Raw genomic sequence first — 23,066 nt, 5'->3', positions numbered from 1 at the left:
TTGTGTGTTTCTGTATTTCACAGGTGTCATGGAACCGCTACAAGGAGCGACACTTTCTAACTATCGGAGACCTGACGTGGGTGCGAGACAGTAACATCGCGATTGACCACCGCGTGCGATCCGATGATCAAGTACGACAGCATAACAAACATATCAGTAACTGGAACCTCGTAATATCCAGCGTCAAACACAGGGACGCTGGGCTCTATGAGTGTCAGATCATTTCTACCAAGAAACGGTCGCGGCTTGTACGTCTTAAGGTTGTAGGTATGTATTCTTGAAAAATGTATAAATCTATCCTTGACATCTTGATGTTGTAGGTACGTCTCCTTAAAAAGTTGATGTATGTGTGTTTGAAATCTTTTAAAGTTGTAGATATACATGTATGTCCTTGACATTTTAAGGTTGAAAGTACATGTATATGTCCTTGACACCTTAAATTTATCAGTTATGTCTCGTTGACATTTGTCCTTGAAATGTTTTAAGTTGTAGATACATGTCCTTGACATTTTAATGCTGTAGGTACATCTATATGTCCTTGACATCATAAGTGTGTCAGTTATGTTTTGTTAACATTTGTCCTTGACATCTTAAAGTTGTAGTTATGTGTCTTTGACATCATAAAGTTGTAGGTATATCTCCTTGTCATGTAAAGTTATATGTATGTGTCCTTGGCATCTTAAAGCTCTATGTATGTGTCCTTGATATCTTAAAGTTAGATGCTTAGAGAGGTTTCCAATTTAGAAAAGTAATACGTAAATACGTGAGTGATACGTAAATTATGGGACCATGGAAAACATCTGTTTTGAGAGAATGCCGGATTTCAGAGGGTCCAGTCTTGAGGGGTTTCACTGTATATATATTTATTTTGTTTGTTTATGTTAATATCTTTAAATATATTTTCTTCTATTAATCCCAACAATGATTATGAAAACTCAAATTTGATTAATACATGTATATACCATTCCTGTTGTTTATTAAGAAAATTAAAAAATTAAGACTGTAACATTGTGCATCTGTCAATCTGACACTGTTTAACATATAACGCATGTTCTATGTCATCTGTTCTGTAGTTCGCGACAGCAAAAACCGTGGTGTGTTATGTTATGTCACATATTTGATTCAGTGCATTTCTTTTTCAACTGGTACTATACTCGCTAGACCCAGACCCAAGTGTTTTGGGCCTAAGGTTCATGCATGTCTGCCCTGGGCATGACATTTGACTTCTGTCAGAGATTCAGATCAAGCAAGGCAGATTATTAAAAACTTAAAAGTCACAGACCTTAGTTTGAAAATGGACACAACATTTTGTTAATCTACAAACCTGTAATATACTTGGATAAAGTTACAATAGAGTAAAACAAGTGGGGGAAGTATAGACCAGAGCTCACCTCCATAACAGTTACTTCTTAGAAGTATGTACATTTAAAAAAAACCCACCAAGAAATGTATTTCGTGGTATTATAAACACCAGAAAGGAAGGAAATGTTTTATTTAATGACGCACTCAACACATTTTATTTACGGTTATATGGCGTCGGACATATAAACACTAGGATGGCCAGAAAGACTTTAGATGTACAGAAATTAATAATCTAACCAATAAAATAAGTATGTCTGATTTCGATTGTTGAAAATGGGTTTAATAGAGAAAAATATGCCGTAGTGTTTAAAACCTAGGGTCTGTCGCTTTAATGATTCTACATTCCCTGTGCCTGTCAGCCTGCTAAGGTGAGATGTTTAATTGCAGACAATGTTTTATTGTAAACACAGAAGTTGATTATTTTTATAACATTAAATGTTTAAAGCAAGTTAGGCTAATATTGCATCTGGTTCCTATGTTAGTTAATTGTTTGGTGGACGTGTCCTTCATCTAAATGTTTTGTTTTTTTGCAGATCCACCAAAGTTAGAACCAGGTGAGTGAATTACTAAAGTATATACATCAATATACAGTGAAACCCCTGTCTAAACTGGACACCCAGTAGACCAAGTAAAAAGTCCAGTTTTAAGGGGCATCTATTTTAGAGAGATTATTTTCTGTACTAATATTTAAAAAGGGGAAACATCCAAGTTTGAGGGAATTCTGGTTTAATTATAGAGGGACCAGTTTTGAGCGGTTTCACTGTATACTGTACATGGACTAACCAAAAGGGAAGGTAAAAGTTATCAACAAATTTGTACTGGGTAGTTGGAAAATCAAGACTTTTCGGTTTTAAAACTTTCATTTTGTATAAAATTTAATCAGTGTAACATAAATGTTATTAATAATTGAAATAATAAAAAATTTAGCATTCTTAGTTTTATTTATTTTTTTATTATCATTTCATATCAGTTCCTTAAAAGTTTGAATTAGAGGTACTGTTAAATTATTTTCAAGTTTTTGAAGATGCAAGGTTGAAATATATGTGGCAATATATTTCCATTTTATTCTATAGAAAGAACAAAGGATTTAAAAATTAAATAGTCAAAATTATCCATACATGGACGTTAATAAGAAACATGATTTTGTAATTTTCTGTATTAATAAGCAATTCAAGTTTTCTTGTAATGTTAAAATCGAATGTCATACGGTGCACATATGTTCAAAATTATTTTATTATTTCATATTGTATTCTCTAACAACAATGTTTCAGTCATTATTATGAAACCATGCTATTTTTAGTAAGCCTCGATTATCAATACAAACTCCTACATCCTTCTTAGCTATATCAAGTACATGTCACTAAGTGCCGTCTGGTTAAAATACTTAATGGTGGCAATTTTTAAGTGCAAGTGCATGTTCTTTCATAAAAAAAAAGATGCTATTTTCAGTGAGCTTATGTTATTAATAGAATGACTCCTTTCTTCATCAAGTCATCAGTTCAAGTTCAGCTTGGTTACTAATAGGTGGTAGTGTAGGCAATTTAAATTAAGACATAGGTGCAGTCCAATTAATTTAGAAACTTGTGTTGAAACAATTAGCATTGTGTTTTAATATTATAGCAATAAATTTAAACATATATGCATCATTCTTTTTCATCTGAGTGCACTAAGTAAAAAATGCTTATGGGCATAGGTGTGAGTTGGACCTTTTTCCCAGGGTATAGAGAATTAAGTATCCACATTTGGATTTGATGGACTGCATAAATTTTTTAATAAGTTATACATATACATGAACTTCAGTTTATTTTCATGCTAATATCCATTAAAGGTTAAAGCATGCTATTCTAGCTGTTCAAAAGTTTCAGCTATCTGGAATATCTGTTTAATAATGGCTAAAATTAGTGTGATAAAATTCACTGAGCTATTATTTTTCGTTGTGATCCATTTAAGACCATGTACTAAGCCTTTATAATTCATCCTGAGCCATTAAAACCCACCCTGAACTGTTAAAACTCACTCTCTGATACATTAAAACTCACTCTGATACATTAGAACTCACTCTGTGACATTAGAACTCACTCTGATATATTAGAACTCACTCTGAGACATTAGAACTCACTCTGAGACATTAGAACTCACTCTGTGATATTAGAACTCACTCTGATATATTAGAACTCACTCTGAGACATTAGAACTCACTCTGAGACATTAGAACTCACTCTGTGACATTAGAACTCACTCTAATATATTAGAACTCACTCTGAGACATTAGAACTCACTCTGATATATTAGAACTCACTCTGTGACATTAGAACTCACTCTGATACATTAGAACTCACTCTGAGACATTAGAACTCACTCTGAGACACAGAACTCGCTATGAGACATTAGAACTCGCTCTGAGACATTAGAACTCACTCTGAGACATTAGAACTCATTCTGAGACATTAGAACTCACTTTGAGCCATTAGAACCCACTCTTCTGAAACATTAAAACTCACTCTGAGACATTAGAACTCACTCTGATATATTAGAACTCACTCTGTGACATTAGAACTCACTCTGATACATTAGAACTCACTCTGATACATTAGAACTCACTCTGAGACATTAGAACTCACTCTGAGACATTAGAACTCACTCTGAGACATAGAACTCGCTATGAGACATTAGAACTCGCTATGAGACATTAGAACTCGCTCTGAGACATTAGAACTCACTCTGAGACATTAGAACTCATTCTGAGACATTAGAACTCACTTTGAGCCATTAGAACCCACTCTTCTGAAACATTAAAACTCACTCTGAGACATTAGAACTCATTCTGAGACATTAGAACTCATTCTGAGACATTAGAACTCACTCTGAGACATTAGAACTCATTCTGAGACATTAAAACTCACTCTGAGACATTAGAACTCACTCTGAGACATAGAACTCGCTATGAGACATTAGAACTCGCTCTGAGACATTAGAACTCACTCTGAGACATTAGAACTCACTCTGAGACATTAGAACTCACTCTGAGACATTAGAACTCACTTTAAGCCATTAGAACCCACTCTTCTGAGACATTAAAACTCACTCTGTGACATTATAAATCACTCCGAGACATTAGAACTTTCTCCAAACTATTTAACTCATTCTTAGACACTAGAACTCATTTTGAGCCATTAAAACTCACTCTGAGCCATTAAAACTTGCTTTTAGTTATTAGAACTCATTGTGAGCCATTGGAACTCACTCTGAGCAATTGGAATGCATTCTGAGCCATTAGAACTCACTCTGAGCCATTAAAACATGTTTTGAGCAATTAGAACTCACTTTGAATTGAAGCCAGTTCAGGGATATGAACTCAGCACCTGCCATACATAAAACCAATAATTTGACTTCTTCTTCACTGAGTCCTGACATCATATAAATTTAGGTTTGTAATTCCTGGCAGTAAAATAGACAAGTCATGGATTTTTGCATAATTATTGCTGATCATTAACCATGGATTTGAGCATATTGATAATCGTTAACTATTGGGTGTCAAACATATGGCTTTTATTTTTCTTTTGAATATAATTATGGTAATTTCAACACACGGCATTTTCAACAAGTGGTATAGTTTTAATGTATATGATAATTTCAACATACCAACATTTCTAAATACCACTGATCAACATTTCTAAATGCCATTGAGTGTATGAGATAAGAAATACATGTATGCTTTTGTTATGTAACAGATAAGGAGTCTGTATCTGACCTTTATACAGCATATCAGTTACACACATATGTACTACTGAGCTTATTATATACCTCTTCTTGGAATGGGAAATTCCTAGTGGGTGAATTTTTATGATGTCATACATGTATATTCCTAAGGTGAACATGTATAGTGCTTTCAGTTTTCTGGCAATCACTTATTCTGCTTCACATAACACTAGGCTGTAATATACCGAGTGGTCCCCAAAAGACCAATAACCCTACTGAATATGGAATTACTAATGTTTAAAAAGTATGGGGATTGTTTATTACTATATGGATATTTGTCACGTTCAGTGAAATTTAAGCTTATAGATCAAATATTGTTAAAATAATTTCTGATTCAATATTGCCAGTTAGAAGTCCAGTTAGTGCAACAAGCATTGCATATAATATATATTTCACTTACAGTTTTGAATCTGTAGCTATTTTTAACAATATATGACCTATGGGACTAAATTTTCACTGAACGAAGCAAATATTCACATAGTAATGGGTGTCAAATATTAATGTTACTGTCCCCATGTTTTTTTTTTTCTATATTCAGTAGGGCTATTGCTTTTTGGAGGCCACCCGATATAATTATTGGTGTATTACTCTTGGATTCTTTCCATCACTTTGTATTAAACATCATACTTTTTAAAAATTTGACAGCTTAATATGTTATATCCATGTGCAAGCACATTTAGCTTATGAAATGGGTAAAATTAATCACTTTTGCATATTTCCTTTTATTGTATCCATCATTCACTATTCAAAAGCATGAAGGTGGTTTTTTTTTAATTCTATTTTTTTTTTTTTTGTTTTTTTTTTGTTTCCAGTTTTACTGAATTAACTTCATTCTTTATGTGTATTTGATATTTGTTTCCTCTAGTTATTAATGAGGACGATAAATACATTAAAATGAGTAGACTCATCACAATGATAATGAGGACAAGAAATACATTAAAATGAGTAGACTCAGCACACTATTGTCCCACCTGTACAAGGTACAAAAGGCCATATGTAGGTATTACTTTTCTGACAATGGTGGAGGCGGTGGCGACATCGATTTTGGTGTTAATACAAAGTTTCGCATTTATATCAGGTTTTTTGGACGGGACGTAGCCCAATGGTAAAGTATTCACTTGATGCACGGTCAGTCTGGGATCAATCCCTGTCAGTGGGCCCATTGGGCTATTTTTTGCTCCAGCTAGTGCACCACGACTGGTATATCAAAGGCCGTGGTATGTGTAAATCCTGTTTGTGGGATGGTGCATATAAAGGAACCCTTGCTGCTAATAACCATAATAAAATGTGTTGAGTGCATCGTTAAATGAAACATTTTCTTCCTTCCTTTTATCAGTTTCTCACAAACTGTAAGTCCTAGGTCAGTGAAACGTGGTATATAACTGCACTTATGGATGTTCAGTTACAGTACATAAAATAGGTAATTCATGGAATTCTTGCGGGAGTTTTTTGTTGGATCATTGTTACCGAGGTGAAGTAATACATGGTCAATGAGAAGAAGTTTGTTTTGTTTAACGACACCACTAGAGCACATTGATTTATTAGTCATCAGCTATTGGATGTCAAATGTTTGGTAATTTTGACATATAGTCTTAGAAAGGAAACCCGATATATTTTTTCATTTCATTTCCACTTATTTTCATGCTTATATCCAATTAAGGTTCAAGCACACTGTCCTGGGCACACATCTAAGTTATCTGGGTTGTCTGTCTAGTGCAGTTGTTAATTGTTAGTGGTTATAGAGAGAGAATAGGGTGTAGTGGCCTTATAATTTTTCCATTAGTAGCAAGGGATCTTTTATATATACTATCCCGCAGACATGATAGCACATACCATGAGGTCAATGAGATTAAAAAATCAATCGTGTTAAAGGTGGGGTCAAGTAGCAGTCAACCCTCTTAATGGTCCATCAGAATATTTCCTCAAACTACATGCTTTTAATTTGTCCTCGCTATTTAGAATCTTTGATAAGATAAGATAAACTTTATTGCATATAAACATTTGTCATTTAAAACTGGATACAAAACATGTAATATGTGTACACGCATGGCACAGACAAACAGGAAACAGTTTATGTAATGTAGCAGGCATTAATGAAAAGGGAATATGTAGTGTATATTTCAAGTCAAAAAATCTTTATGACTTCCCTCAGCAAGTCAATTCCCAGCCAATAAACATACATGTATTTGAAACTGGATGCACAAACATGTAATATCTGTACAAGCATGGTACAAACAAACAGGAAATGGTTTATGTTAGGTAGCAGGCATTCATGAAAGGGGAATATATAGTGAATATTTCACAATCTCTGTGACTTCCCTCAATGAGTCAATTCCCAGGCATTCCTGCCTATAAACATACATGTATTCTTTGTTTATTCCATTTTTCTGCTACCCATTATTATGAACAAGAGGAATACAGATGGAAATCCCATCATGACATTGTTAACTTTATTTCTGGTGTTTGTTATTATATTTTTGGTGGGTATTTTTCTAGACATAGTTCTCCAAAGAACGGAATATGCTGAAATGAGAATCCCATCATGTTCACTATATTTTTTATTCTTTATTATTATTTTTTAATTATTATTGTCTAATGGTTGTGGCAAATGCGACAGCATCAACTTTTAACATTAAAGTTTCGTGTTTAAATCAGTTTCTCATAAACTATTAAGTACTAGGTCAATGAAACTTGGTTTATATGGTAGTCGAGACATTTAATTCCATGGAATTCTCTGGGGTAGGGATTGGGGGTGGTGCTAACCATTCTTATGTTTATGTTCTTTATGTTTAAATATTTTGCTAGCCATTGTTATCCAAGGCTAGGAGTACGTTGAGATGAGGAAAAGCATTCACATATACTATGTTCTTTTTGTTTATTCTAAAAAAAACCTTGCTAGCCATTGTTATCCAAGGGAAGGAGTATGTTGAGATGGGGGGAACTATCATATGTACTATGTTCTTTATGTTTATTTAAAAAAAAAAAATTTGCTAGCCATTGTTATCCAAGGGAAGGAGTAGGTTCAGATAGGGGTAAACGATCATGTGAACTATGTTCTTTATGTTTATTTTAAAAAATAAAATTTGCTAGCCATTGTTATCCAAGGGAAAGAGTATGTTGAGATGAGGAAAAACGTTCACATGTACTATGTTCTTTTTGTTTATTCTAAAAAAACACCTTGCTAGCCATTGTTATCCAAGGGAAGGAATAGGTTGAGATGGGGAGAAACGATCATATGTACTTTGTTCTTTATGTTTATTCTAATTTGTTTTTGCTAGCCATTGTTATCCAAGGGAAGGAGTAGGTTGAGATGAGGGGGGGTGGGAGAAAACAATCATATGTACTATATTCTTTATGTTTATTCTAATTTGTTTTTGCTAGCCATTGTTATCCAAGGGAAGGAGTATGTTGAGATGGGAGAGCCCATCACTCTGACGTGCAATGCGACGGGAGGTCGCCTCATCCCTGAGGAGATGGACTGGTTTAAAGACGGGGACCTTGTTGTGTCGGAGAAATACAAGGGCATTGTTATCACAAAATATCGCTCTCTCGAGAGCCAGACTTTAGTCAGCGAGCTCATCATCGATAGAGCTCGGGCAGTGCATTCTGGGACATATATTTGCCGAAGTTCAGAGGACAAAATAGACAGCATGGAAGTGACGGTTCTTGTTGGTAAGGGGAGACAACTCTGATGTCTGCATGGTCTTAGCATGATTTGTTTTTGTTTGGGGGTTTTTTGGTGTAGAGCTTTGCTATATAAAATTTGAATATTAATAAATGCTTTGAGACTAACCAGCTTACACCTGTTCAGAATGTAGCATGTTGTCCACTTGTAAATTATGTCGACTAGAAGCACATATTGTCTACTTGCAATCGTTGTCCACTCGCAGCATATCGTCCACTTGTGAATGTTGTGTACTTGTAAATGTCTACTCGCAGTATACTGTCCACTCGCAGCATATTGTCAACTCGTAAATGTTGTAGAGTGTCTTAATTCATTTGCCATACATGTTATAGATACTAATAATTTGTCCATTTTTAGTAACTCTTTTAAACCGCTAACTCTTGGGTGTTTTCAACCATGTTGCAAATAATATTGTATTTTGACAAATAGCATGGTGCAAGACTCAGTTTTAGTTAATTATAATCGCAAACATTGTCAGATAGATGTACGAAATATCTTAGGCACCATACTCATCATTGCATGATAAATGTGTAATCCTTGTGCCCCCTTTTTTTTTTCTTCCCCCTTCCCCTTTTTTTTTAATTTGTAAAAACTTCAATCCAGAAATCCATTTTATTCCTTATTACTGTTAGAAATTTTCAAAGATATGAATCAAATAATCATATGTCTTTTAGGGGAGGTACTTAAAGGGACATTTCTGAGTTTGCTGTGATGTTTAAGATGTTATCGACTAACAGAGACTTTTTAAGGTTGTAATTATATATCAAATATATTTTTTCTGCATAATATATTAGTGGCTGTATATTAAACATGTTTCTGATAGTTCTAATATTTGTACTAGGTAAAATTTTATTTTATTTCTTAAAATATGTTTTTTTTCATATGTACAAAATTATCTGAAGACAGAATCCAGTTTGGGCTTCTTACAAATATTAAGATGACCAGAAATACATTGAATATACATACAGACACTGATATTCTAAACAAGAAACTATATTTAATATGTAAGTTTAATTGTAGAAATATTTTATTAGTCAGAAACATCTTACAATGGAGCATTCTCAGGAATGTCCCTTTAAGTTTGTTTTTAAATCCATGTTTTATTTATCTTTCCTCCTTCCTTTTCATTGTCTCAACTTCGAAACAGAACTTTTAACGATAATTCATTTAAAAGATGCAGTAGGCAATGTTTGTTTATCACATTTAATTGGCTCCATACATCAAAGGCACAGAACTCACTGAGAGGTAAATTTAGTCAATTCTCAGCTAGAATTGTTTTTCCACTCCAGAACTTTCGAATAGATGGGGATAATTCAAGGTAATTCAATATATAAGATGCACGTAGAGTTTGCGGTACATTCGGTACATCTCACCCAGAATTGCTTTTCCAGTAGACAACTTTCAAATAATTCTAGATAATTTAATATGAGGAATAGCAATTAAGGAACACTATCCAGTTAGGTTTCTGTTCATTCTGACAAGTGTTTAACCACTAATGTATCAAAAATTGTGGTATGTGTTGTCTTGTCTGTAAAAACAATGCACACAGAGCTTGAGGTATATTCAGTACATTTCACCCAGAATTGATTTTCCAGTACACAACTTTCAAATAATTCAAGATAATTTAATATGAAGAATAGTAATTAAGGAACACTATTCAGTTATGTTACTGTCCATTTTAACCGGTGTTTAACTTCTAATATATCAAAATATCAAACATTGTGGTATGTGTTGTCTTGTATATGGAAAAATGCACATAGAGCTTGAGGTATATTCAGTACATTTCACCCAGGATTGCTTTTCCAGTTGACAACTTTCAAATAATTAAAGATAATTAAATATGAAGGTTAGCAATTAAGGAATACAGTTAGGTTTCTATCCATTCTAACTAGTGTTTAACTTCTAATATATTAAAACAATATGGTATGTGTTGTCTTGTATGTGGAAGGATGCACATAGAGCTTGAGTTACATACAGTACATCTTGGTTAAAATTGCTAATATAAAGGTTAGCGGTTAGGTTTTTGTTCTCTCCAACCAGTGTTTACCTACTGATGTCTCAAAAGCTGTGGTATGTGTTGTTTTGTCTGTGGAAAGTGTATTTTAAATTTCCATTGTAACTAATAGAAGCTTGTGTGATAGCAGCAGGTTTCTTCTTTAGTGTTGTTGACCATGTCTTGTATTTACTATATGTCTGACACCCAATAGCTATGTCACCCATTCACAATATGGAATGAATTAATGTTTTACGACTCCCTATTACGAAAAATGTATTAGCCATTCACAATATGGGCCTCTCCATAATATATGCATGCCCAGAGGGTGGAAGGTAAGTTTGAGCATTATGTTCGAAGAGTGTACAGGGGTGGTGGTAGGGGTGTTCATTGACAGTACATAGGCTAGTGTGTTATAACATAAAGCCTACTGAATACAGTTGCCACTCCAATATTTCAGTAAACGATTAAGCGGCATTCACATTTTGCGATTAGTCGTTCAATTTGTCGCATCCGATCTAGGTGTTCTCACAGTACCATTCGATTGCATGCAACAAGTTGGTATGACTACGGTTGACGACGGTCACTCTTCGCACCCTTATTTTGGCTTCGTACACAATAAATATAGCATATCTCACCGTAATTTCACTTGAAATCCATATTTCGTAAAAGGTACAATTTTTTAATAACAAGATTTTCTTCAAACACACCTAGGTGCATTAATAATGTTCAAAAAAAAAATATTCAATAGCAATTTTGCATTGAAAAGTTTCCAGTGTTCTGAAAACGGAAACGTCATGTACCCAGTTTAGTGTCATTGTAAGGAGACGTAAAGTGATGTCATTGGAATACTGACGTCATTCAAATTCAAAATTAGCTGTATTATTACAGTGCTTTGCCACATTAAAATAAAAACTGGTCTACTAACCTTAACCCCTGTTAAAATTCTATAACTAGCAGACAACACTGTTTACAGATCGGTATGTTTTTATTTTTCATAATTCTGGACAAAATATTAAGTTTAAATTTTAAAAGATGAAAGAAATAAAAAGTACCTTTTGTTAAATATATCATATCAAAAAATTACTGTTGAATATGTTTTATTTATTGTGTACGAAGCCAAAACAAGGGTGCGAAAAGTGACTGTCGTTGACCGTAATTGCATATTGAGAACGCCCCTTTAAGAGCAACAAGATGAGGACACCCCTGGCAAACGCACCCCCTCTAGCCTCCCCAATGTCACTTTCCTTCTGATGCCCCAGTACTAGTTACTGTGTCGCAGGTCAGCTCGGTGGTCAGGCCAGAGGTCGGACCTGGGATGGGCATGCCTGAAACCATTGGGGTACATAAATGGGCACGTAAATAGTTCCGAGTTCCGAGTGTATTAGCTACAGCCCTGTAATTTACAAAACATCATTTGTCATTAAGTAATTAGTCATACTTGACAACACTTGATGCAGTCTTATTGTGGTTTAATGTAATAATCAAAGATTTCGAAGTTATTGATTCCAGTGCGTAATCCCTCTCTTGATAGTATCAGAACCATAATGAGGCAATGAGGCAATCAAGATTGCAGCAGTTAATTTGCATGATATAATCGCTGGATCAATGATGTCTTGTCACTGTCTCGCATCACACACAGGGTTACCTGACACCAAATCAATTTCCACTTGCAGTAAAGTGATCATTTTTCTAAACATTATTTGGTAATAATCCAGGGCTGCATCCAGCCAAAAATAACTACTAATTGAGTGGTGTGTGTGTGTGTGGGGGGGGGGGGGGGGGGGATAAAAATTAGGACACAGTAATACATAGGGAATTTTTTTTTTTTCCATCTAGATACAAAGGGGGATATATTGAAATATTTTTAAAAGCTGTTTGGGAGAGCAACTGCTCCTGCCCCTCACCTCCACTAGGTACAGCCCTAAAATTTGATATAAGCAGAAGATCAATGAATTTACACAGTTCACATATAATAAGGATAAGCTCTTGGAGTAAGTTTTAGTCCTTTTGTAGGAAAATGAGGTGTAATGAACAGATTTAAAGTTTATTTTTACTATAGTAGAATTTATTTTTATAGATCCAAAAAACCACTGACTTTGGTCTACCGTAATTATATTAAAGCAATCAGAGAAGCCAATATATCGTAAGCACAATATATGCATAAAGCGTTAATGGTAACTCTTTTTTCCATTGAAATAATGCTTCTGTTTATAGTATTGACCTCTTCTCGTGATTAATGGTATGTGCAATTCCAACATTATGGTTCATAGCAGTTGAGATGGATGTGTGTGGGTCAGAGGGAGGAAGGAGAGAGGGAGAAAAAAGTAGTAATCAATCTTAAACATCAGAGGTACCAAAAAAGAAGAAGCTAAATTTGATTTAGATTTTTACTGTCATTTTCAAAAAGAAAAGTAGGTCAGTGGACCCATAAACCTACAGATAAAATTGAAGTCCCCTAAATAGCTAGTTGTATACTAATTCATAACAGTAACAAAGACATCAGAAGATGTGAGTAACTGCAGGACGAGGTGTATTAGTCCACCTTTCAATTCATTGACTGGGATCAGAGTTAAAAGTTGTTGTTTTTTAATGACAGCACTAGAACACAGTGATTTATTAATCATTGGCTTTTGGATGTCAAACATTTGGTAATTTTGGTATTTAGTCTTAGAGAGGACACACTCTACATTGTTTTCATTAGTAGTAGCAAGGGATCTTTTATATGCAGCATCCTTCAGACAAGATAGTACATACCATGGCTTTTGATATACCAGTTGAGGTACATTGGCTGGAACGAGGGATAGCCTAATGGGCCCACCGACGGGGATCGATCCCAAATCAACCTCACATCGAGGGAGCACATTATCACTGGGCTACATCCCATCCTGACTGGAATCAATGCATAACCTAAAGAAATTGCAGACCATTGCCGCACATACGCACACACACACACACACACCACCCCCGGCTTCTTCATGCACTTCCAACATATATGAATAAATAATGATGATTGTTAGAAGTGTTGACATGTGTAAAGCATCAGTAAAGTAAACCTAGTGGACACATACATAAAAAGAATATGCAAATTTCCACTGATCAGCGATTCATACAGACTAAGGCTCGGGCCGCACATGCTTATAAAACTAATAGTCTAGACTGAAGACTCGAAACCTGGCTGCATGTAAAGACCATCCATAAAAGCTATAATAATTGCTGTGCTTATGGTCTGAAAATCATTGGTGAGCAAATAAACTGCACTCCAGAAATTATGTGGGAGAGCAATTGCTGTCAGTGTCAAATTGACAGCAATTTTAGTAAAATTAATTATAGTCATATCAGGATGTTGTGAGCAGTTTTTTCATGAATATACCAGAATGGGAACAATTGCTCACGGCAAACCATAAGGACTGGAATTTAAAACTGGCTTGATGTGCAGATGACAATTATAATAATTGTATGCACATGCAGCATTGCTAATGTCCTTTGCACACAGATTGCAGGGCTATAGCTCTGGGTGAGCAGACAAATTCACCAAATTATCTATTAAACTTCACAAATTGCAAAAAACTAGTTATTCTCTAAAAAAAAATCACTTATTATATGAAATTATTTCGCTGTATTAAAATAAAATTCACCAACTGTTTTTGTAAAATCTGCAATTAGTGAACTTGATGAGTGCCGAGTGCCAGAGCTAGCCCAGGGTTGTTGTACATGTCCATTATAGGCAGGTTATTGTACAATGTGATTTATTTTATTATACAGTGTCCTATATTTACTGGTTATGGTACATGTACATTGTGTAATTTTTAGGAAGGCTATATATGATACAGTCGGTTCATTTGACAGGTTTTAAAATTGATCACTATAGACAGAATTTTTTTTTTCACGTGCCCCTTCTAGGCAGGTTATTGTTGCAGAAGGTGCCATTACAAATATACATATTAGGTCCATTTTTCATTCTGTTAGTTTGCCTGTATGTTCCAATAGCATGTTTTCTCTTCAATGTTTTTGGTTTGCATGTACATGTACTTGTAAGCTAGCAAATTTCAGAGGTTACAGTTTGTAACTTAATATATAAACTAACAACTTTAACATTTATTTCAATGTTTTTTCTAACCTACATTATTTAATGCATGGCAACACTAGGATAAAGTGACCTTTGCTTTATTACTAATTTTATCTGCGGGTGATTCTCTATTAAATGAGGCTGACATTTGATGACTAGCTTTACTTTAAAGTTGTACTATCATATTTCAAAGTGGTCTTTCAGATCCATCCATTTGTAAAAGTTTATTCCATAAATAAAATGGAATATAATATGTGGATCATTGCACAAAAAACTACTAAAACAAACAAACAAAAACTAAAATTTACAAACACAGTTAATTGTGATCTGCACAAAAAAAACCCAACTAAAACAATAAACAAAAACAAAACAAAACAAACACAGCTAGTTGTGATCCTATATATACAGATATTATACATGAACAAATGAATTTTACTTAAACATCATGCACAGACATTTATATACCAAGATTTAATTTTGTGTATATAGATATAAATACAGCATGAATTGTTATGTATTAACAAATAAAATGGGGGGGGGGGGGGGCATGAGTTCTGGACTTTCTATTTCTATTGGTTAAACAAATTGTAAATTGTAAATTAAAGAATGCATTTGATGTACAAAATACAATCTTTTTTCGTATATATAATTATAAAGTCTGTTATACATGTACTAAATTTGTAAAATTTAGCTACAATAAAACACAAAATCTAGTTCTTGGTAGATCATGATTTGCATCTACCCATCGCTTAAGATGATCCTGAATTCACTACTGTTGTATGTTACATTTTAATTTTATAAAACATGTATATGTACAGAGTATTAGTTGTAATAAGTGTTAATATTATTACAATGATGAGATGCTCAATATATATATAATATTGTAATATGTAGTCATACAGTATGTTGACACCCTGAAGTTCTGTTGAAGTTTTTGAGAGACGCTAAATTTTATTGCAAATTAAAAAAATTATTTATCTGTGCTATTTATATTTTGCACTGTTTTACTTTAACTTCTGAATTTTTATACAGACATTGATTTTTTCATATATTTACCTTAAGTTTGACACCCAATAGATGATGTATGTTTTGTTCTGTGGTGCTGTTAACCATTCATTCATTCATGTGCAATAACTTCATTCATTCATTCATTCATGTGCAATAACTTACTATTGAATATATTTTATAACTTATTTCTTTTCTTCTATTTTTTTTCAGCTAATTCTTCCAATGTCAAGAGAGGTGAGTTGAATGTGAAGTGTTGGTTGAATATTTTTCATTTGTGTAAGCCAATTCATTATTGGTAACTGACATTGCAGTTGTTATTCAAGATCATTGCAAATTGTTCTCTTGTACCTTTGATGAACCAAATGACCAAAGAAGTTGATTGAACATCAATGTACTTTCAACACATGCACCTTCTGTTATTCACTCAAATTCAGTTACGATGTGCTTTGAAACTGTCAAACCCAATTGACATATGTTTGGGAGGTTTTTTTTAAAGTTGGCATTTATTTACAGTTCTTTTTAACATAATATACCAATATTTGTATTTCATCAATGGTTAAAGTCAGAAAGCAGTTGATTGAACATCGATGTACTTTCAACACATATACCTCCTGTCATTCCCTCAAATTCAGTTACGATGTGCTTTGAAACTGTCAAACCCAGCTGACATATGTTTTGGGGGTTTTTTAAAGTTGGCATTTATTTACAGTTCTCTTTAACATAATATACCAGTATTTGTATTTCATCAATGATTAAAGACAGAAAGCAGTTAAGTTCACTTCTTGTTATATGTTTAAGTTTCTTAAGGAGGACATCCGGTGGTATCTTAATCACATGCATTGAAAACACTTTGAGCAGCTGGTTTGTCAGTACTAATAGAATTCTCTTCTAGTTGTTTTTGTCATGGGTATTAATTTTAATAGCTCTGACAGCATCATAATATGATAACTTCAAGAAGTATGTTACAGCATTGCAGTACACTTGATTTGAATGTTTTTGACAGAAGCTAAATAAATTTTAATTAGTGTTGCAAATTACACTTTATCATTTTGCATCTACTCCATTGTCAAAGTGCACCTTATAATAATCACTGGTTAATAGTAACATTTTTGTCAATAATTATAGATATAATGTTAATTGTTTTTCTTATGTAGTTTAAATACACACATGTATGACATAACCAAAAAGTAATTAAAATCTGACAAATGCAGTGTAAAATAAAATTCCACTTGCATTAATGTTCAGTAACTAAAATGCACATATATTGCATTTAATTCCTTCCCTGGTAAGTTGCATTGTGTTTCTATAGTTAATATTACAATTCAACATTTATAAAACAACTACAGTTATGTTTATCCATTTTGGTTTCTCAATTCCAGGCTCAGGGTCTCGAGAATTTTCTCAAGTTGGATTGCTAAACCATGCAATAACCATGACAACAGGAACGCCCATTTTGATGCTTCCCTTCATCTTGTCGTTTTCACTAGTCAGTTGGAGAGTGTCATGATAAATAAAGTTTACATCCATCATTCACCGTGACCTGTGTTCCTACTAGAGATTCTCAGTAAACTGTACTTCTATTGAACAGTGTTGAAGATTCTTAGCGAACAGTGTAACTATTGGAGATTATCTGTATTGGACAGTGTTGAAGATTCTTAGTGAACAATATTCCTATTGGAGATTCTCTGTATTGGACAGTGTTGAAGATTCTTAGCGAAAAGTGTAACTATTGGAGATTCTCTGTATTGGACAATGTTGAAGATTCTTGGTGAACAATAACTATTGGACATTCTCTGTATTGGACAGTGTTGAAAATTCTTAGTGAACAATGTTCCTATTGGAGATTCTCTGTATTGGACAGTGTTGAAGATTCTTAGTGAACAATGTTCCTGTTGGAGATTCTCTGTATTGGACAGTGTTGAAGATTCTTGGTGAACAATGTTCCTATTGGAGATTCTCTGTATTGGACAGTATTGAAGATTCTTAGCGAACAATGTTCCTATTGGAGATTTTCTGTATTGGACAGTGTTGAAGATTCTTAGCGAACAATGTTCCTATTGGACAGTTTATATATAATATGTTATAAATTGTGTTCCTACTGGTCAGCAATGATTGCCTAGGGTCAGGGTCCTGGACAGACATGCCAGAAATTGAGTGGATATATAGGCACATGAACAAACCATTAAGGTTACAGTGAACGATATAGTTGTTGAACAGACTGAATAGACTACTAGGATTCTCAGCAAACTGTTCCTGTTGGACAGACCACTAGGATTCTCAGTAAAGTGTGTTCATATTGGACAGACCACTAAGATCTTCAGTAAACTCTGTTTCTATTGGACGTACTACATAGATCTTCAGTAAACTGTGTTCCTATTGGACATACTACATAGATCTTCAGTAAACTGTGTTCCTATTGGACAGACCACCAAGATCTTCAGTAAACTGTGTTTCTATTGGACATACTACATAGATCTTCAGTAAATTGTGTTTCTATTGCACAGACCACTAAGATCTTCAGTAAACTGTGTTCCTATTAGACAGAGCATTAAGATTCTAAGTAAACTTTGTTCCTATTGGACAGACCATTAAGATCTTCAGTAAACTGTGTTCCTGTTGAACAGACTATTAAGATCTTGATTAAACTGTTCCTACTGGATAGACTGTTCAGATTATCAGAGAACTATAAAGTCCTGCTGGACCGAGACTGCAGATGGTCAAGTGATGTATGTACATGAATGGATGCAGTGTCTACAGTTCAGTCCTGTATAAGTATAGGAACACACTAAGAATTGTAATAAATCGGGTAAACAAAAGGAGCAAATGGATGTGTATTATACTCAGGAAGCTGACACAATGTTCTTCATCATAGGAAGAGATACATATTCACAGCATTGCAGAATCTGCGGTTTAGAACTCTTGTTATTGATGAATCATACACACCTGCTGTGAACACACATATAACTCACAGCTGATGACAAGTGTTTGAAAAAACTGTTGGCATGTATGCCAATACATAATGTTTGATGTGCATCAGATATGGTTAAAGTATACTTTCAATCAAGTTCTCTGAATGTGTTTTGGACAATTTGTTACATTTCAGTTAAATTTGTTCTGTGGCATTTAATATAATGTTTTATAAGGGTTGGCACACCAAAATACTATGGTTTTGATTAGTACATCAAACAAATATAATAAGCTAACTTTAAAATACATGTATTTTTAATGTTTCTTACATTATATGATTGCCATGGTAACAAAATGGTCAAATTTAATTTTGTATTTACAAAATGAAACCAAGTAAGGTTTTCTTTTGCCTTTAAAATATTTATAAAATTCAATAATATTTTTACCCAAATTAGAAGTAAGATGTGGTTTATTGTTACCTTTTTCAAAAAAGTATTTTCTAAAGCAAATTATTGCTGCGAATATAAGTTTATACATACACAGTTTATCATGCCATTGTGTAATTCTGGTGTATGAATTAACCGGCAATCATGCATATGTGGTATTTGGTGTGTCAGTGCTTATAGAGAAATCACCAGATGAAATGTTCATTAAATATTCTACAGTGAAACCTCTCCAAACCGGACCCTCTGTTAAACCGAATTCCTTCAAAACCGGACGTTTTACAGAGTCCCTTTTTGAAAATCAGAACAGAACATAACCTCTCTAAACAAGATCCCTCTAAAGATCAGACATTTTTATTGGTCCTAAGGGTGTCCGGTTTAGAGGGGTTTCACTGTATATCATTTATCAAGAGACTGCTTTGTCGACCAAAATAGAAGTAATGAAGATTTGTGCTGAAAATTAAATTCTGTAGGGAATATTTTGTTTTACATAGTTTTTATTAGCGACAGTTGCTAATAAATGTAAAATTTATTGGTAACTACCGGTACTCTGTAACAGTTAGATTTGTATAGTGATCTCTGCACAGCGAATCAGAACATGGATATTTTTTACAAAATGATCCTTAACCATTCTGAGCATTTATAGAAATGAAACAATATTTGCATTTAAATTTGAGTGCATTATTACATTGATATTATGTTTGTACACATTTCACAATGTTAAAAATCATTTATAATGTATCATGTGGATTCATCCAAATTTATCACCATTTTTCAGTTACTAGTATATACAGGAACAACAAAATGCAAGATCATTAGTTTAAATTTGTACTTAAAATAGTTTAAATGTATGGGTAGTCTTGTCTCTTTCATCATCCCTTTATTTTAAATTTTAAAATCTTTACATATTGATACCCTGTAGTTTGAATCACACTGTCATGATAATGAGTTGGTATTGAAATTACATATAACCAACAACATTTAAATTTTTATGTTCACAGAAAAAGATATTTGATAATTCTGGATGATCTGTATGAAGGGTTATATATACTAAATGATGTATGTGTCTGCAATATAATTACTGTGTATTTCATAGTTATGCTACCGGTATATGTTAATGTATTTACAGTGTAATCTCAGTAGTTGTGTGTTCTTTTACAGTTCAAAGTGTTGCCAACATTAAAAGGGTAATTAAGTGTAGGATGTATAGCTTTTTCATTTGTCATTTCTGTATCTCTCCATGACTCATCAGTTAAGTTGATAAAAACACTAGTTGTACACAACAAGTTAAAATATCCTGCATCACTCGAAGCAGTCACTTTGAGAGACAGAGAGAGAACCTTTAAAGGGACAAACACTAGTTTTTAAACACTAACGCATATATTTGACTATTATAGCCATTTTTAATAACTGAAATCATACTTTACTTAGATTTTATGGTTACATTATCAATGTCCGTACATTCGAAGTGTTTTTGGTCATCCTGGTGTTTTTAATATCACAAAATGCATTTCTCATATTTTTAAAAACGCACGTGCATCTGAGAAGTAACAGTTATGGAGTCGAGTTTTTGTCTATTTTTAGAGAGTATTTCACCATTTCAAAGTCACAGACTCATGTTTCACTCAATTGTAACTTTATTCAAATGTGTTGTAGGTTTGTAGATTAACTAAACTTAGTGTTAATTTTCACGGGTTGAAACTAGGGTATGTCCCTTTAACATGCTGCTGTACCCACTAAGGTTTCAGACATGTCCATCCTGGGCCCGGCCTCTAGATAGCCAGTGGTCTGGTCCGGGACAGAAAATCACTTTGAGAATGTCTCTGAACAAAGTTAACAGGTCTAAAAGAACAATGCTTGAAAGGAGGGGAAGGGAGCTATTTACATGTGAGTGGGTGTGAAGTTTACTCGCCTACAAAATGTTTGCCTTTGAATGGCCTCGAATATTATTTTGGAGCATCTAAATACAAAATAATGTTTTACATGACAATTTTGGGGTTGGGTATTTTCAAAGTTGATACTGTATTTATATAGAGCACAAAAAAGTAAATATTTTAGGTTCTTGGGTGGTGGAAAACAGTCCATACCCCCACCTCCAGTTTATACGGACCTGTTCTGTCAGTTTTCATTAGTAATTACTAAAATAGCAAATAAAACACACATCCAAGTGACAAAATGTTTACTTGTTCAAGAGACAGGTGTACAAATATATATCTGTCGATTTTAGCAGGTGGAACAAATATAGGAGCAATTTATTTATATATAAAAAAATATTATGTTAGTTACAGCTCTGGTTCAGCAGTAATTGCTGTATTTAACTGAATGCACCAGAAACCATATGGCATGTGTAAGCTATTAATTCTCAGCTTCAAAAGAAATTTGCAGATTTTTGTTTAATAATTTCACTGAAACTATTTTAAAATGGACATAAAATGCCTCTTTGTTCAAACAAAAAAATGGGTTTTTAAATGAATTACTTCCATGTCTTAAAGATGCTAAAAGAAAATTGCACCAATTTTTATGTAACATGTCCCTGAAACTGCAGTTATAAGATGGATATAAAATACCTCTTTGTTCAACTTATTTCTCGCTCCAGCCAGTGCACCACGACTGGTACATCAAAGACTGGGGTATGTGCTATCCTGTTTATGGGATGGTGCATATAAAAGATCTCTTGCTGCTAGTCGAAAAGAGTAGCCCATGAAGTGGCGACAACGGGTTTCCTCCCTCAATATCTGTGTGGTCCTAAACCATATGTCCGATGCCATATAACCGTAAATAAAATGTGTTGAGTTCATCATTAAATAAACATTTTCCATTTTTCTTTGTTCAACTTAAAAATGGGTTTTAAATGAATTACTTCAGTGTCTTAAAGATGCTAAAAAGGTGCCTCAGTTTTATATAAATCATTTACTCTGTAATTGTTTTGATGGACCAGAAAAACATTATAAACTGCCAAACATCATTGATTTTATGAATTATGTTACATTCATTAATTCTCGAGTGCCTGTCATGAACATTATTGAAAAGGATAGATTTCAAAAAACGTTTTATTTTTTAAAAGAATCAGTTTACCAAGCAATTAACTATAGAGGTTATAATGACAATATTTAGCTCACTTTTCATATCGCCATATGACTAAGGAGCAGTGGTCTACATGAATCAATTGTTAAAGAATTCCATCTCGCCATTTAGAAAACTAATGGAGTCTTATATTAGAGAATTATTTAAAGCTGCATCTGTCATTTTGTAAAATTGTGAGAAATTCATTAAAAATTTAAAAATATATAATAAATAAATTGTAGATTGTTTTGAATAGATGGATTTTGATAATTATTCTCCAACAGGAATAGTAAAAGTCAGCTATTGGGTTACACACCACTAAACTGTTGTGTGAGTGCTGTTTTAATCATTTGTAAACATTAACTTGAAGGGATATCTGACAGCCAGCGTATTAAATGGCCCAGCGAAATATTGCTTGAAGCTGTGGACATTTAATATGTCCCCAAAATAATTTATTTAACCAGCTACTTGGCTATCATATTCTAGTTTCTTCTTGTTATCTGTATTTTGGTTTATACAATGTAGAGTCAGACTGATATAAAACAAACTAACCTGTATTAAGCAACCACCTGTGTTAAGAGGCTACATTTGTATTCTCCTAAATCATCTTGATATAAAACAAACTAATCTGTATTAAGCAACCACCTGTGTTAAAGAGGCCACATTTTTATTCTCCTAAATCATCTAATATAAAATAAACTGACCTGTATTAAGCAATCACCTGTCTTAAGGTCACTTTTTGATACTCTTGGTGGCTGATTAAAACAGGTTTTACTG

The 23,066-nt window shown here is 33.6% G+C and overlaps 1 protein-coding gene across 1 annotated transcript in view; it reads left to right on the top strand.

The window, feature by feature from the left end:
- LOC121385750 (zwei Ig domain protein zig-8-like) overlaps nucleotides 1-18,407 on the top strand; it is an 81,006-nt gene extending 62,599 nt beyond the window's left edge. The window contains exons 3-7 of the mRNA XM_041516521.1: nucleotides 24-267; nucleotides 1,896-1,916; nucleotides 8,503-8,793; nucleotides 16,087-16,110; nucleotides 17,256-18,407. Coding sequence (XP_041372455.1) covers nucleotides 24-267; nucleotides 1,896-1,916; nucleotides 8,503-8,793; nucleotides 16,087-16,110; nucleotides 17,256-17,383 — 708 coding nt within the window. The 3' untranslated portion in view covers nucleotides 17,384-18,407. The remainder of the gene's footprint in view (nucleotides 1-23; nucleotides 268-1,895; nucleotides 1,917-8,502; nucleotides 8,794-16,086; nucleotides 16,111-17,255) is intronic.
- The last annotated feature ends 4,659 nt before the right edge of the window (nucleotides 18,408-23,066 follow it).

Source organism: Gigantopelta aegis, chromosome 2, assembly GCF_016097555.1.
Source record: "Gigantopelta aegis isolate Gae_Host chromosome 2, Gae_host_genome, whole genome shotgun sequence".
NCBI classification, from domain to species: Eukaryota; Metazoa; Mollusca; class Gastropoda; order Neomphalida; family Peltospiridae; genus Gigantopelta; species Gigantopelta aegis.
Note: the sequence above shows the minus strand (reverse complement) of the source record. Positions and strands in the feature narration are given on the sequence as shown.